This window comes from Ruditapes philippinarum, unplaced genomic scaffold (assembly GCF_026571515.1).
Source record: "Ruditapes philippinarum isolate M1 unplaced genomic scaffold, ASM2657151v2 ctg4170_1_1_1_1, whole genome shotgun sequence".
Classification (NCBI taxonomy): domain Eukaryota; kingdom Metazoa; phylum Mollusca; class Bivalvia; order Venerida; family Veneridae; genus Ruditapes; species Ruditapes philippinarum.
In genome coordinates, this window is record NW_026858615.1 from 86,660 (window position 1) to 101,545 (window position 14,886).

Here is a 14,886-nt window from a genome sequence, read left to right on the forward strand (position 1 = left end):
AAGAACAATCAGTAGTCAATAATCCAATAACATCGTTTGGGTGTTTATTGTTCAGTCATATGGCTGTTCATGTAACCTTAATATTCAAACAATCGGTCTGTGTCTGTCTTGTCGAATAGTAGCAACACAATATCATAACCTTTCATTTAACCTTACCAATAATTAGAATAATGAGTATACGTACATTTTTGTTAGGGTTTTACGTCGCACCAACACAGTATAGGTCATGCAGCAATTTTCCAGGATAATTGGTGGAGGAAGACCTCAGGTGCCCTCATGTGCATTTTTGCAGGCACGAACATATACATAGGTAGAACAAACGACGTTCTGTAGGCTAGCTTGATAGCCTACTCACTACATAAAGGATAAGTAACATAGTATACTATTATATATAATAGCATACCATTCTGAATTGTAATATAAGCAGTCACAAAGGTAACGGAGAACATGTTCCTAAAATTTATGAAATTCAACTATTTCAATAATTTTACAAAAGCAATTTATTTCATTAACATTTTGATTGAAACATATTTTATTACATGATATGTAATAAATTGAAAGATAGCAAAATCAACCTATAGCAGTTAAGGAGCTTATTGATAAAGATGTAAGTATAGACAAAAATACATTTTAAGGTTAAGCTTGCATACAAGTTTCTGCCTGAAGGAACGAGTAGTTTTTGATATATCAGCAAACTTGTTTGAAAATTGGATTATATTATAAATTGATTATAAAAGTACTTGATATTGAATTGTTTGTTATCATCGCCATTTCATAGAAACTTTCGTTTCTCGTTTTTTCTTAATGTTATGAGAATTGCACCTTTACTTTATTTGTATGTTTGATTCAAAGACTAAACCAAATTCACAACTCATTTTATTATTTTGAAATTTATGGAAATATCTGACGTCATATATCTTGGTTATTTTTATAACTTTGTAGTCGGTTAGGAAGCAAATATTCGCAAATGTGTACCCTCCTCAGCAGTTTACATGTAAATATTGATCAGAAAATATATGAATAATTTGTGATGTTTTTGACATATATTTCATCGTTAACAATTTCAAAATATTTATTCATCCAGCACAGGTACATGGGTAAAACTTAGTCGACAACATTTAAGTTATTGTTCTTTAAGTGTGTACATTTATTTTATTGCTGAAACTGTCATTGATTCCAAAAGAATTTTGCAATTTAATTTACAGTAAGACTCAGGAAGAACGTAATTGCTTTCATATTCATTTAATGTGTTGCACTTGGGATGAATAAATTCGGTTTGTGCTGTTTGTTTGTCGTTGAAACAACCAATATCTAGAGATGAATTCGGGCTCCGAATAAAACAAGGGCATAAGTCTTATTCCTATCGTTTTAATTTGACTTATAAACGGATTTAAATTGAGTAAATATTGCTTATAATAATATGTTAGGTAAGGAATCTAATACCAAGCAAGTATAAGAATAATTATGTGAGTGAAACAAGACTAACATTATTCACTTGCAGACTTCTGTTGAATATAAAGTTAGGAAATGAAACTAAAAAAATGGTAAATTGTTATTCCTAGTCTTATCATATTCCATGCATACGTTTCTGGTCATATGAAAAACGTAATTAATCAAAAACATTAATTAAGATACTGTAAAAAGAAAAAAAAAATAAATATTTTGAAAAATAATAATAAAAATTTTGGGACTAATAGGGCTTTAAATATAAATCTTTTTTTTAATTGCATAAGTTACTAAAAAGCTTAACATTGGAACTATCAAAGGATCATTAAACTAAATTAAAAAATGAAGGAAAACAAAATAAGTTACCGTCAAGCAAAATCAAAGTGTCATTTAAAATCTCAGTGTATTTGATAAAATGCGCTTATGTTCTTGTCATGGAGACAGATTACTCGATAGCGATGATATTATCGGCAAGGGCATTGTTTCATGATTATCCGTAAAAAGCATTGAAATCGCCAAAAGGAAATTTTAGCAATGTGTCAATTAAGAAGACGCGACTTGACATAAAGAAATTAAAGAAAAAATACAAAAAAACTACGTTAGGCATCTCATTCTTGTTAATGCGATATTGCGTAAATAAGACAATGAAGAAATATGTGTATATTACCCCCGCTACCCCCCTCCCAAACAAAAAAAGAATAAATAAACAACACCAGTCTGATAAAGCTCAACAACATAGCGGAAAACCACAAGTAAATAGAAATATCTCAGTCACTCAGTCACTCACTCACTCAGTCACTCACTCACTATACTCAAATATCAATATACATAAAAATATGTATTTCATTTATCTGTTTCCTAAGTGTTCCTTCATTCAATTATCAAAACTAGTCAAACAATCGTTTACTTTCAAAAATGAGTTTCTGTAGATCATTTGATTAATTTATATTTTACTTTTTATCATTATTTTTTGCGTACATTGGCAGTAAAAAAGCAGCAAATATAGATTTACATAAACCAATTCATTCCTTTAAGATATGAATTGTAAAATTAGCGTAATGTTATACCTTTTAATTACATGTACATGACATTTAATCAGCTTATTTGATTGTTTTGTGATATAACGTAAAGTTTTTAACAAAATTACGATAACATTTATACAGATACGATCAGTGAATTAGTTGAGTGGCTTTATGGCATTTGTCCGCAATAAACAATTGACTTTTCATATAAAAGCATTAATAAGGTATTATACATGTATACTGCAGAAATGTCAAATCAATATAATCTATTGTCTATATTACTTAAAGTAGTGTTATGATAAAAAAAACGAATCTGATCACATTCATTTCTCAAACTATATGTTAAATTATTAGCTTTAAATTGACGGTATCATAGCATCATATACGTTTCTAAAAAAAGTTAAACCCGTTTTTCAATCTTAAACAAGTAATAAGTAAACAAATAGCCTACATTATAAATTTAGTCGATTGTTTGTCCTTGATAACATTATTTACATTTAAAGGTCGGTTATTAGTTTACCTATTTACAAACGTAATGATCGACTAATCTATATAAAACGCTAACTATCAAATTACTTATTAATAACCAAAGTATTCAATACCTATGTTAATAGTCGTAACACGCAGGGGGTGTTCGATTTTTGATTTTCCAAAGAAGGAAGTAGTTATTGAATTTCAATAAACTATAAATAGAAACCCGTTTAATGCATCATTGCGTTTGATAAAATTCCGTTCGTCAATGTCAGTGTAAGGAATTCACAAGGTTGGCGAAGGTTTGGCAATTTTATTACTTTTATTTCACAGAATATACAATTGATACCATTTAACATTTAGACAAAAACTCGTTATTACATTTTATACAAAACATCTTTCTTTAGAATAAAATCAACCAACAGTTTTGAAAAACGAAACTAGTTCATTGTAGCATAAACCACTTGATAGAAAAACAAGTACCAATATGTTTGTTTTTCTTTACGATGCTTTTACATTAAGCAATAAATAAAGTGAAAAATATTTAAACTACTTCCTTGTTTGAGTCAAATATCAATAAAAAAATAATATGATATATATTCAATGTAAAATTACCTGTATCGATTTAAATTTATGTTAACCAATAAATATAAAAATGACATTATGCTCATTTTCTCATTGTCAAGGTATGCTTAATTGACTATATATATCTAAAGAGATTAACTGTTGTTATTGTGATTGACCAACACTTGATATTTGAATTTATTAACCCTCACTTTTTTCGTAATGTTAATTTCCCATAGGCCTCTGGGAGTTATTCTTACTGTTAATGCAAGTGTACCATGTGACTAAGAATTTTGTACTGTTACATGGGTAACAGTATAAAATCTGGTCACGTGGTCTATTTTCAAAAAAAGAAATGAAATAAAATGGCCGCCATTTTCCCCTTGATTCATTCTTATTTTCGACAATAGGGCATAGGGCATCACCAAAGTAACTATGACTCTCATAGAATTTAGTTCTTTGCACCCTACAGTAGAGTTCTTTTCGCGTATAAAATATCTTCTTGTTGAATAGTCAAAAAATAAACATCCGTTTTCAACGGAAGTAATTGTAATGTGAATAATTTTGTGTCAAACTGGAACATGCAGACTATTAAAGCATGCAACAAAGGATAATTTAGCAATTTTAACCAGTGAAACGTTACAGATAGAGTTGGTGGACAGACATCTGTAGGATATCATCGTTATTTTGTAAATGCACTTTATCAAAAACCATGCGAAGAATATTCTGGATCCAAAAGGATGAGATTTCACAGATCAGAACCTTATTAATGGGTTAGTGTTTTGTTTTCTAAATAAAACACAGCTTATTGTATGTTTATGACCGGTAGATATTATCACTTGCTTAAAGAATAAAAGAAAAACAGCTTCTCAAGCAGGCCTACAGTACACTTAAAACTTGCAAGGTAAACAGTTTAGTTATTGCAACTCTTGTTTTATTTTTGTTACAGTTTAATTTAGTTATCAAATTCAGATCATCACAGTATTTGTTCGGGGTAATAAAACAAATAACACATGGGTTTATGGGTAACAGTAAAAATATCATTCCTCGTAAAAATACTGTTACCCTCGGCTACGCCTCGGGTGACAGGTAACAGTATTTTACCCACAAACCAATGTGTTATTTATATAATGTTAAAGATTGAACACAAATCTGCGTAAAATATAAGAACGCCGCCCCACACTTGTTATAAAGTGAACGGTACAGGTAACTTTCGATGCATATTGATAGAAATGTCATTTGGCCATGTGTGTTATTTTTTTCATTCGAAGAAAATTTCTTAATTATTAAATAGATTGTGGCGAAATGAAAACTTATTTTTACTTTCACCTCTGCACTCACTATATAATCTTTGATGGGCATAATGTCACTTTAACAGAAGCTGGAGCTGATTTGTAGACAATTTCAGAAATCAAACACCAAAAGGAGAATATGATAAATGGTCTTAGAGTAGTAAGAGGACCTGATTGGAAACATGGTAACCAAGATGGCGGAACTGACCATGTAGGAACTGTAATTGATGGAGAGGGTGATGACGCAGTCAAGGTTCAGTGGGACATGGGGTCAACATCTGTTTGCACAGTAAGAAATGGTACACATGAACTGCGAATACTTGATTCAGCAAGTATAGGTATTGAAATATTGTTACACAAAAATTTTGTTTAACAAAGCTTTTTATACTTTCAACTCAGTCGTTGATCGTTATTTTTAAGGTTATTTTGTACATTTAATCATCGCTATTTAAGTATATAAACTAACATATTTTAAAAACACATTTTTCTTGTTGTTGATATTGATTTAAAATTCATTTTTAAAGCTTGGTTCAACATTGAAAACCTAAGACGCCAAGGCAATGACAAAAGTGAAGATAATTATATTGAAAATCTTATATTTGTGCTATTCATAGCCTGATTTAAGTGAAAAACATTGCAACACTTTTCAATTTAGCGTCATTTAAATAACTATTTTAATAATATAATTAGGACATTTAAGCGACATATTCAGCGCTAATTTTCATGCAATATTAGGAACTTACAATTAAATTTGCAGTCAAACTGACTTTTTAAACATTCCAGGAAGGAAAATTAGCTCAATTTAAAGGCTCATACAACAAGTGATCAGCAACTATTTGCAGAGCATTTATAATAAATAAATAAATATATAAATAAATGATAAATAAATAAATAGATACATAACTTCAGGGGATACCTTATCACTAGCATTTATTTTTCCAAGTAATGTTATTCAATTATACATCATTAATATCGTACTAGGAATAACACATCCTAACAGTGGATGTGTATCGTGTGAAGAAGTTTGTATAGTAGGAACATTATGGAAGTGCTCAACCTGTCCGAATACAAATTTGTGCAGTATTTGTTACCATGACGACAAACACAATGCCTCACATATATTTCTTAGAGTAGATTATCCCGGATCTGAACCGTAAGTATGAAATAAATGTACAACAGTTTATGAGTATTCAAATTTGTTCCTTTGATCAGTTACATTGCATTTATTAAGCATTTTATCTGAAATGCAAATTAGAAAACAAGACCATAGTCATTCTAATAAAGGCACTCATTCTTCGACGAACTCCTTGTTTAGTTTTAAAAAACACCTGCAACTTAAACAATCATCTAACTATGTGTCTAATTGCAGTATAGGCAGTCTGTTCTAATAACATCAAGCATAGCTTAGTGCATATAAATATCTAACCGAGTAATCAAAGTTGATCCTGTTGGCAATGTTTTGCCACTTATCTATTCGTCAGATATTCATTTCTACTTTTCACACAAGATGAACATAATTTAGGTCATTTCTCTGGATAGGTATAACAAAATTCATGTTGATGATTTTGATAACAGTCGTTAATTCATTTTATAACACACGCTTCAGTATGTAAACTAGGTATTACTTATTCTTTTGTAAATTTTCTTTATCGCAAAACGGAAGTTTATTTTACAAATATGTACAGAATACAGTTGCCAAAACGGCTAACCAGTCAGAAGGCTAGAGCGCTTGGAATTTATCCAAATGCAATTGTGGCAAGAGGACCTGATTGGGAATCTCGGGATCAAGATGGTGAGAAACACAATTTATGTCTTTGCAAACAGTTTAGAAAAATTTTAAACATGCTTTTATATTTTTATTATAATCAGTTGATAACCAGGGTGACACATGTATATAACACTTACTCTACTTAATAAACAGACGCGTTGATTTTAAAACAAATAAAAACAAACAAATGAATGAATATATTGGCTTTCTGAAAAGTTTAGATACATACTTAACGCCATTTTCATATTTGATGTACTTATTTTATTAATTGGTACCAATATAAATTATTTTATTAAAACGAGTTTTGTGTTTATGCTGAAGGTGGACCTGGACATCATGGAACAGTCGAAGATATTCTTAATTTTGGACAAGACGCTTCAGATAGAAATGCTGTAAGAGTTCGCTGGAATAAAGGATATACTGGCGTATACAGAATAGGTTACCAAGGTCATGTTGACCTGACATGTATAGAAGAAGCACCCGGTGGATCATTCTATCCAGGACACCTCGCTTCTCTTGATTTAGATACGCATAGGCGTGTTGATAAAATCTTGGCTGATGTATTAAGTGTAGGAGATGTGGTCTGTGTGGAAGTGACTGTAGATCAATTGAAGCAACTTCAACAAGTTCGACGGAATTGGAGCAACCGAATGGAAGAAGTAATGTCCTATAATTTAGCGATTACATGTTGTGTTAAATTTGTTGAACTATTAACATGCTGTTTTGTTGTGTTGTGGTTACAATTACTGCAATAAACAAACTTATTTTAGTTTCCAATTCTATTGAACATTTTAAGGAATAAAAACGACATGTAGTTTTCTTTTATTTTCATATTTGTCCTCATTTTGTACCTGTATGTTATGATAACATTTTAACGATAAAATTATGCTTCTAGGTGATAGGAGAACTTGGAAAAGTGACCAGGTTTACCTCCGAAGGCGATGTTGACGTTGATTATGGTGGCGACAGTGTTATCTTGGTCAAAGCGGCTGTTTGTAAGGTAACGTAAACCATTACGGATTGACTGATTCTCTTCTCAGCATTGTAAAAACAAATTGGTAGATTTGCTCTAGATGAAGACACTAGTATCATGATAGATCCATAAAAAGAATTATAAACATTAGATTTGTGAAAATTGCAATCACGGCTCGGGGCCCTCCTGGGCTCCTTGCCACTGGTTCTTGTTGCTGAGTCATATGGGGTTGCGTTCATTGTTGATCTTGTTTATCATATTTGATTCATTGTGTTCATTCACGTTTGCTTCCATTCGGAGCTAAATGATTCAGAAGGTCCAGACACATTTGACCAAACAATAGCATGATAAAATGTACCCCACAACCTTGTTCATATAAAAAAGGTGTAATGTGTATCATATAACTACGTTATAGGTACCAATTCATGAAAAAGGGGATAAAGTGAAGGTTATTGGAAATCGGGACAAAATAAAACGGTTACAGAGAAAACATGGCGGTTGGGATGAAAGTATGGAAGAGGTAAATGACATGTTAATTTCTGCATACAATCAAGAAGAGCTTTACTAGACGTATAAATAAGTTAAACATCTAAATCCAATACAAAACTTGTCTTTTCAATTATCTAATACAATGTATCATCTAATTCTCGGAAAAATATTTTTATCGCACTTGAAAAAGGTTAAGATGTAGAAAACCATCTTTGAAATATTAAAAGCATATTTTAAACAACACATACAAGTATGCTTATTTGTTTGTTTTTTATTCTGTTGTAACAGTTACAAACACTGTATTTAAGTTATATTTATATCATGATTTCTTTTTACTTTATTGTACTTGTTTCCTCAATAAGGTTATGAATCAGATAGCAACAGTGTCAGTTGTTGACAAAGATGGGGATGTTGGTGTAATCTTTGATGATGGTATCGGGTTTGTGTTTCACCCAGCCTGTCTTATAACCGTTCAAAAAGGTGACATTGATTCAGAATCTAATTCCGATGAAGACGAAGAATGTGAAGACATAGACCAAGATGAAGAACAACTAATACCTAGTAATTTTATCAAATAGTTGTTACTTCCTTTAAAGACAACAAATTACAACAATTTGGATTTCACCGCTGCTTTGGGATAGTTGAGTTCAATTACATAATTGTATTTACAGTTTTTGATAAGTTTAGAATTTAGAACAGATTCATTATCTTTAGAATTTCGTTGACTAACAGACAATGTATAGACATAGCAATTTTGTAGATACAGAACATTATTAACATACGCCAATTTTTAAAATACATATTGCATACTTTCAAACAATCAAAAGACCCAACAGAGGATGATGAAAGTGATGATGAGGAAGATGGAGAAGTTAATCTAATGCAAGCATTGGCTGGACTTCTACTTCTTGAAGCTCTTAGCAATCAATCAGCTGATTCGAGTGATGAGCAAAGATTTCTTGCCGCAGTAAATCAGGGCAATGCAGCAGACGTCGAACAGATGTTGCAGCGTTGTCCCGCGTTTGTAAGTTTAACAAATTTCGGCTACTTTCATTTAATTTCGTTTATTGTCAACAATTTAAGTCTTATATTTCAAATTTTGATAGCAAAATTATTTATATTCTTGATATTATTAATTCAACTGATTTATATTTAAATCTGAAAACATGAAAGAATACATTTAAGTGTACATAAAAGTAACAAAAGAAAACGACAGAAATTTTAAATTAGTTAATTAATTGATCTATTGATTGAAGGAATAAATGAATGAATTCATATTTAGTGCGTTCATAATTGCCTGCATTTACTTAAAATATGATAAAGCAATTTATTATTTTCAAATAAATTGTTAACAAACAATAAACAAAATTGATTTCACAATTGAACTTTCTAATGAAAGTGGTTACTTAATTTCTATTCAGAATCTTTAAATGTGATATCACTAAAATAACTTTCAATATTTAAGTAAATTAGTTTTAAAATATAGAATCAGTATATTATTTTTGTCATTAAAGAAAGACCTGAAACAAAATGGTATACCAGTTTTATTACTTGCGTCATACCAAGGTTATATTGCTGTCATAAATGTCTTACTTGAAGCTGGTGCCGATATTCAGGAAAAAGATGAAAAAGGGAACTCTGCTTTAATAATTGCAACAGCTGCGTAAGAAAATTATCTACAACGAAATATAAACAAATATATGTTTTTCTTTAGCAAAGATTGCGTACAATATGACACAGTCTTTTCTTAAATTTCTTACATGTACTTACTTTAAGGATTAAATATACGTCGTCGTAGTCGTGATCCTTTCCTTCGATATTCATATGATACTCAGATTATTGTCCATTGATATTAAATAAAGAAGTTGTATGTAACAACTTATCCTTTATCAAGTCTCTCCTTCATTGCGAAGAAACTGATTATAATGCTTGCTAACGTCAACAAAATCACAGAATTTCTATTCAGAATCTTTAATGTGATATCACTAAAATAACTTTCAATATTTAAGTAAATTGGTTTTAAAATATAGAATCAGTATATTATTTTTGACAACCTATGATAAAAGAAAACGCATATACAATATAGTGGTAAAGGAGATGCCGCAAAGTTTCTGATTACCAAAGACGCAGATGTCAATGCTGCTAACGTAGATGGTCGGACAGCTATTCACTCCGCTGCATCAGGAAATATGACATCCGTCCTAAAGCTACTGCTGGAACATGACTGTAATCCGAACTTGCAAGTAAGATAAAACATACTTATAAATTATTTTTTAAGGAACAGATCTTGCAACTATCATATATGGAAATCTTTTATTATGAAGAAGAATTTTGACTTACAGACTTTATACATAACGTTAGTTACAACAATAATAAGGTTTAAAAGAAATGTTAATAACATCTTTGTCAAGAAAGAGTTAACTAGGCAAATACCATCTATAGCCAGATTTAACATTTTTTTGAAGTTCAAAATTTCAATTTTACAAAACTGTTTTAATATGCTTTGTAGTTTCGATTCAGTTAGAAAAGTGAAAAACATAAACCATACCATTGTTTTTAAATTATTAAAAGTCTTTTATTGAAAATGTGAAAATGAAAACTCGTTTTTTATATATCGACTCGTCTTTAAAATTATTTTGTATGCTTTTGCAAATACTTTTAAAAGGAACGACATGTACCGCTATAACCTTTTTATTTTCGATAATATCTTTATCTATGCAGGACGTACTTGGAGACACACCTCTGCATGACGCGATCAGTGAACGCCATGATGAGTCAGCAACTATTCTTATTCAGCATCCTAATATTGATGTGTGGTTACAAAACATGAAAAAATTTAATGTCATGCACTTAGCGTGCTTGAAAGGCCACGCATGGTATATATCTCTTTTACATTCATATCAATTGTTTGTCCAGATGTATGTCTGCCCGCTAAGGTCAATAGGGAAAACTTGGGATTAGTAACCCTATAGATTGCTGATACGTCGAAATTATAATTATTCATGAGTGAAACTTTGAAAAATGTAGCAATGTTAAATGACATCTTAAATAAGAGAACCGCAAGTTAAAAAGATAGATTAGGTTTGATTGAGCCTGATAATAACAGATAATGAAGAACGCGGCAAACTATATCACAAAATTATAATATTTCTAAAATATGTATATTTGTAGAAAAATAAAAAAAATATATTATCTCTTCAGTATGATATTTAGAAATATATTTGTCAGTTCGCATTTCTTAAATGAAGTTTTCAATATATCATAGATTTTGCTTAATATTAGAACTTATTAATGTTTGTCTTTTTATTATTTCAAAAGCGCCGTGGACAAACTTTTAACAAAGGATCCAAAACTGGTCAGCTGTGCAAAGGCCGACGGTTTCTTGCCTCTTCACATTGCCTCTATCAATAACAATATCAACGAAGCCAGTGTGTTACTTATCAAGGTATTGAGAGAACCTTTCCTTGTTTAAAATGATTTTTTTGTATCCTTTATCGAACACTGGTAATAAGACATTGAAAGATTAACAACCTTCCTTTCATGATTTATTTGAAACCGCACATTTAATTATGCAAACGTTTTCACAATCAGATACCTGCACTGCACCTGCACCTCTAGCTGAATACTGATGATTTAAATAACAGTAAACAAAATATCTACAAATGAATGACAATGATAATAATTCTTCCTTTATCATTATTTTATTTGTTTTACCTTTTACAGATTATTATTTAGCATTGATATTACATGAAAAATTCCTGAATCCAATTTTACAGGGTAGAGCGGACGTTGATGCTAAAACGCTAATGAAGCAAACAGCTTTGCATGTTGCCGCCTCGGAAGCTTACTTTGATATGGTCAAACTGTTGCTGACATATGGTAAGTACGATCAATGTAAAACCAGCTTAGTGCATACACTGTGGTAAAAAACTTTATCACTGTACATTGTAACAGCCCACTGACAAAGAAATGTTTAATCCTCGTTATAACGTTATATGCTATTTCAGTAATGTGAATTCATACACGAAATCTTACAATACATTTGAAGTCGCCACACAAAGTTTTGTTTTAAACGCAAGACAAAAAATACTTTTTTAAGTAAATCAGTGTTTGTAAATATAATACGACCTATAGTTTAAGTAGTTTAGGTACATTTAAAAGATAACAGTGATATAATTGGTGTCATACGGTTTTCGAGACATCAGTTAGAATAGCTTGCAAACATGGGCTTTTTCGTACTGGTTAAAAATTTTGATGAGTAAAAAAAATGTTAGTCTTATTCTGTAATATTATATAATTACATTTCTGTACAGTTCTATAACTCTTTTAAACATTACTGTATAATTTAAAGACACAACCATGATGCCTCAGAAACGAATATTTGTTGTTGTTTTTTCTTTAGAGTTTTATAATATTTAAGTTAGCGTGTAAGATGGGTTTTATCTGCAGAAAGTAGCCCTGAATATGAAATAATGTGTCTCCTAAGTAGCAAAACGTAAACAAAGTAGTATTTTGACTTCCATACAAAATATTGAATCACTTGCCAATAAGTAACAGCAATAACATATGGTTCAAATAAGTTGCCAATGAGTAACCTTCAGAAAACTATAACATGACCCCGCTCCCCTAAAAAGGAACTTTTAAGAAACAAAAATCTTGGTGCATAAAAGGTCTTTAAGTATGAGACCGCTTAACTTATATTATCATTAATGCAGAGCTTTATATTGATATATGTTCATTATAGAATACATTCCTGTAATATTTTTAAGGAGCTGACTGGTCAATAAAAGATGCCGAAGGGAATACTGCATTGCATTTATGCATGACTGGAAGACGAACCAACGAATTAGTGAGTATTGTTTATCAGTGTAAAAAGAACATATTTCATGCAACTATGAAGGTATATAACAAATGAAAAACTATTTGTCAAAATAGTATTTCCATCCATTTTATTAATTTATTTACCTTTTTAATTTCAGTTTTTACAATTACTTGGATTGCGAAACTTATCAGAAGACAGTGAAAGGATCAAGATAGCAAACTTTCTGATTCAGCATGGTGCTAGTATTGACATCACAAACAACCAGGGGAAAACGCCAATAACTGGATGTCAGTTAGAGCATATGCGAGAAGCAGTGTCTGAGTTTGCTGCTAAAAAGTAAGAAAGTACTATTCGAAAATTGATCCATCCCGTAGGATCACATCTTGTTTATTGATTTATCTATATACATTTTATAGTGTGTTTTGTCTTTTTAATTGCTTTAAATGCTATATCAAAAAGGGCAATTTGCAATAGCAGCGTTTCATCCGCACAACTATTATAAAGTTCATATGGCTTATTTCTTGCTTTTCTGTTTTTCGGAGGAACCGCTCCAATTCCCCTTCGTGCATTATGCCGCACACTTGTGGGCAGAATAAACTCAACAACGTTTTTAGTTAGCTAGTTTAAAAGGGATTATTACATTATTACAAAAGACAATCCAAAAAATGTGTCGGGACTCGAGCTCACAACGACAAGAGGGAAGTGATATGAGCTCGGCAACATGTCATACCTTATTACAAAGGATAATATGGCAGAATAAAATGTGTTATATAAATTACGATGCATATTAATTCTATTATCAGTTTCTGTTTAGAAAGAACTGTTTTCATGTTAAGAATGATTTTGTATCATATGTATATGGTAGTTTAAACATGTATCATTTAAATGTCAGCAAACCAACAGTTGCACAAAGACCAAAAGCAAGGCCAAGCACAGCTAAGGTAGAGCAAGAGATCTTCACTTCATCAGCACAGATGTGCCATAAATGTTCCGAGGCTAGTGCGGACATTCGCTTTCTCCCCTGTAAACATAAGATTTCATGTCAGAAGTGTTGCTTTATGTTTAAGAATTGCCCTATCTGTAATAAAGTGATTACTAAAAGAACCGACAAAAGTAAGTGCGTAACAGTAGAATGTACTTTGTAAATCAGTGAGTGTTAATACAATTTTTCAATTCAATATATGTTATATTTTTTAAATAATCTGTATTAAAACGAAATATTGTTTTGCCTTAAGTATTGTATAAAATGAAAACATTAAATATAATATAGAAATTGAACAATTATTTAAATACAATGACAAAATAATGCTTAGTTTTGACAGATCAAACCTACAACTAAGAAAATACCACAAAGTAAAATTCATACTCACAAAAAGTCACTTTCAATGCTTAAAATATAAATGTAAATGTTCTTTATTTCAGACAACCGTACAGTGGACAGCAGTTGTGTCATTTCATAAAGTAATGAATAAGAATTTCGGATGTTTCGAGATTTTATGTTAATGTTCATAAACATTTTGAAATTATTTTCAAAAAGTAAAAAATGGACAGATTAGTACTTTAATGAAGCACAATTATGCCCTTACATTTCACCCGTTTTTTTAATATGTCATAAACATGACAAAACTATATTAAAAGGACGATAACTTGGTTTGAATTGGGTGAGGAATATGGTGATAAAAATAATTTAATCCAAATGTTGCATGTGAAACGTATAATTATATATACAATTAATATATAGTCTTTGAATTTTGTTTATGCAAAAATATTACCGTGTTTTTAAAACATTTAGTACTTTTTCAAAACGTTGTTTACTGAACTGGATTCGTGCATGTTAAAAGGTAGTCATAATTTAAATATATACCAGCTACTAAGTTTTTAGGATACATGCTTAGCTTAGGACCCTGACAGATATGTTGAAAGTTCTCTGAATTTACTTGAGGCTAAATGTATGTTACAAGAAAAATAAGAGACAATTACAGGCCAAAAAAAGAAGATTTTTAGTGGAGATATGCAACGTATAAATTCTTGTCTTCGTC

General features: G+C 30.7%; 1 protein-coding gene across 1 annotated transcript; it reads left to right on the forward strand.

Moving 5' to 3' along the window:
- The first annotated feature begins 4,844 nt into the window (after window positions 1-4,844).
- On the forward strand, window positions 4,845-14,613 carry LOC132753717 (E3 ubiquitin-protein ligase MIB2-like). The gene is made up of 17 exons (XM_060744212.1): window positions 4,845-5,133; window positions 5,777-5,948; window positions 6,481-6,587; window positions 6,885-7,222; window positions 7,459-7,563; window positions 7,952-8,056; window positions 8,388-8,586; window positions 8,853-9,049; window positions 9,540-9,688; window positions 10,112-10,268; window positions 10,747-10,901; window positions 11,344-11,470; window positions 11,802-11,904; window positions 12,795-12,874; window positions 13,005-13,183; window positions 13,740-13,960; window positions 14,270-14,613. Exons 1-17 carry the CDS (start codon window positions 4,935-4,937, stop codon window positions 14,305-14,307), a joined length of 2,631 nt encoding a protein of 876 aa, XP_060600195.1. The 5' UTR covers window positions 4,845-4,934; the 3' UTR covers window positions 14,308-14,613.
- Window positions 14,614-14,886: the final 273 nt, after the last annotated feature.

Excerpts from the sequence above, each read along its gene's own strand:
- LOC132753717 (XM_060744212.1), top strand. The coding sequence starts at position 4,935 with ATGATAAATGGTCTTAGAGTAGTAAGAGGACCTGATTGGAAACATGGT. Across the intron at positions 8,587-8,852 it reads TGAAGAACAACTAATACCTA|ACCCAACAGAGGATGATGAA; the intron begins GTAATTTTATCA and ends AACAATCAAAAG. Across the intron at positions 13,184-13,739 it reads TCTGAGTTTGCTGCTAAAAA|CAAACCAACAGTTGCACAAA; the intron begins GTAAGAAAGTAC and ends TTTAAATGTCAG.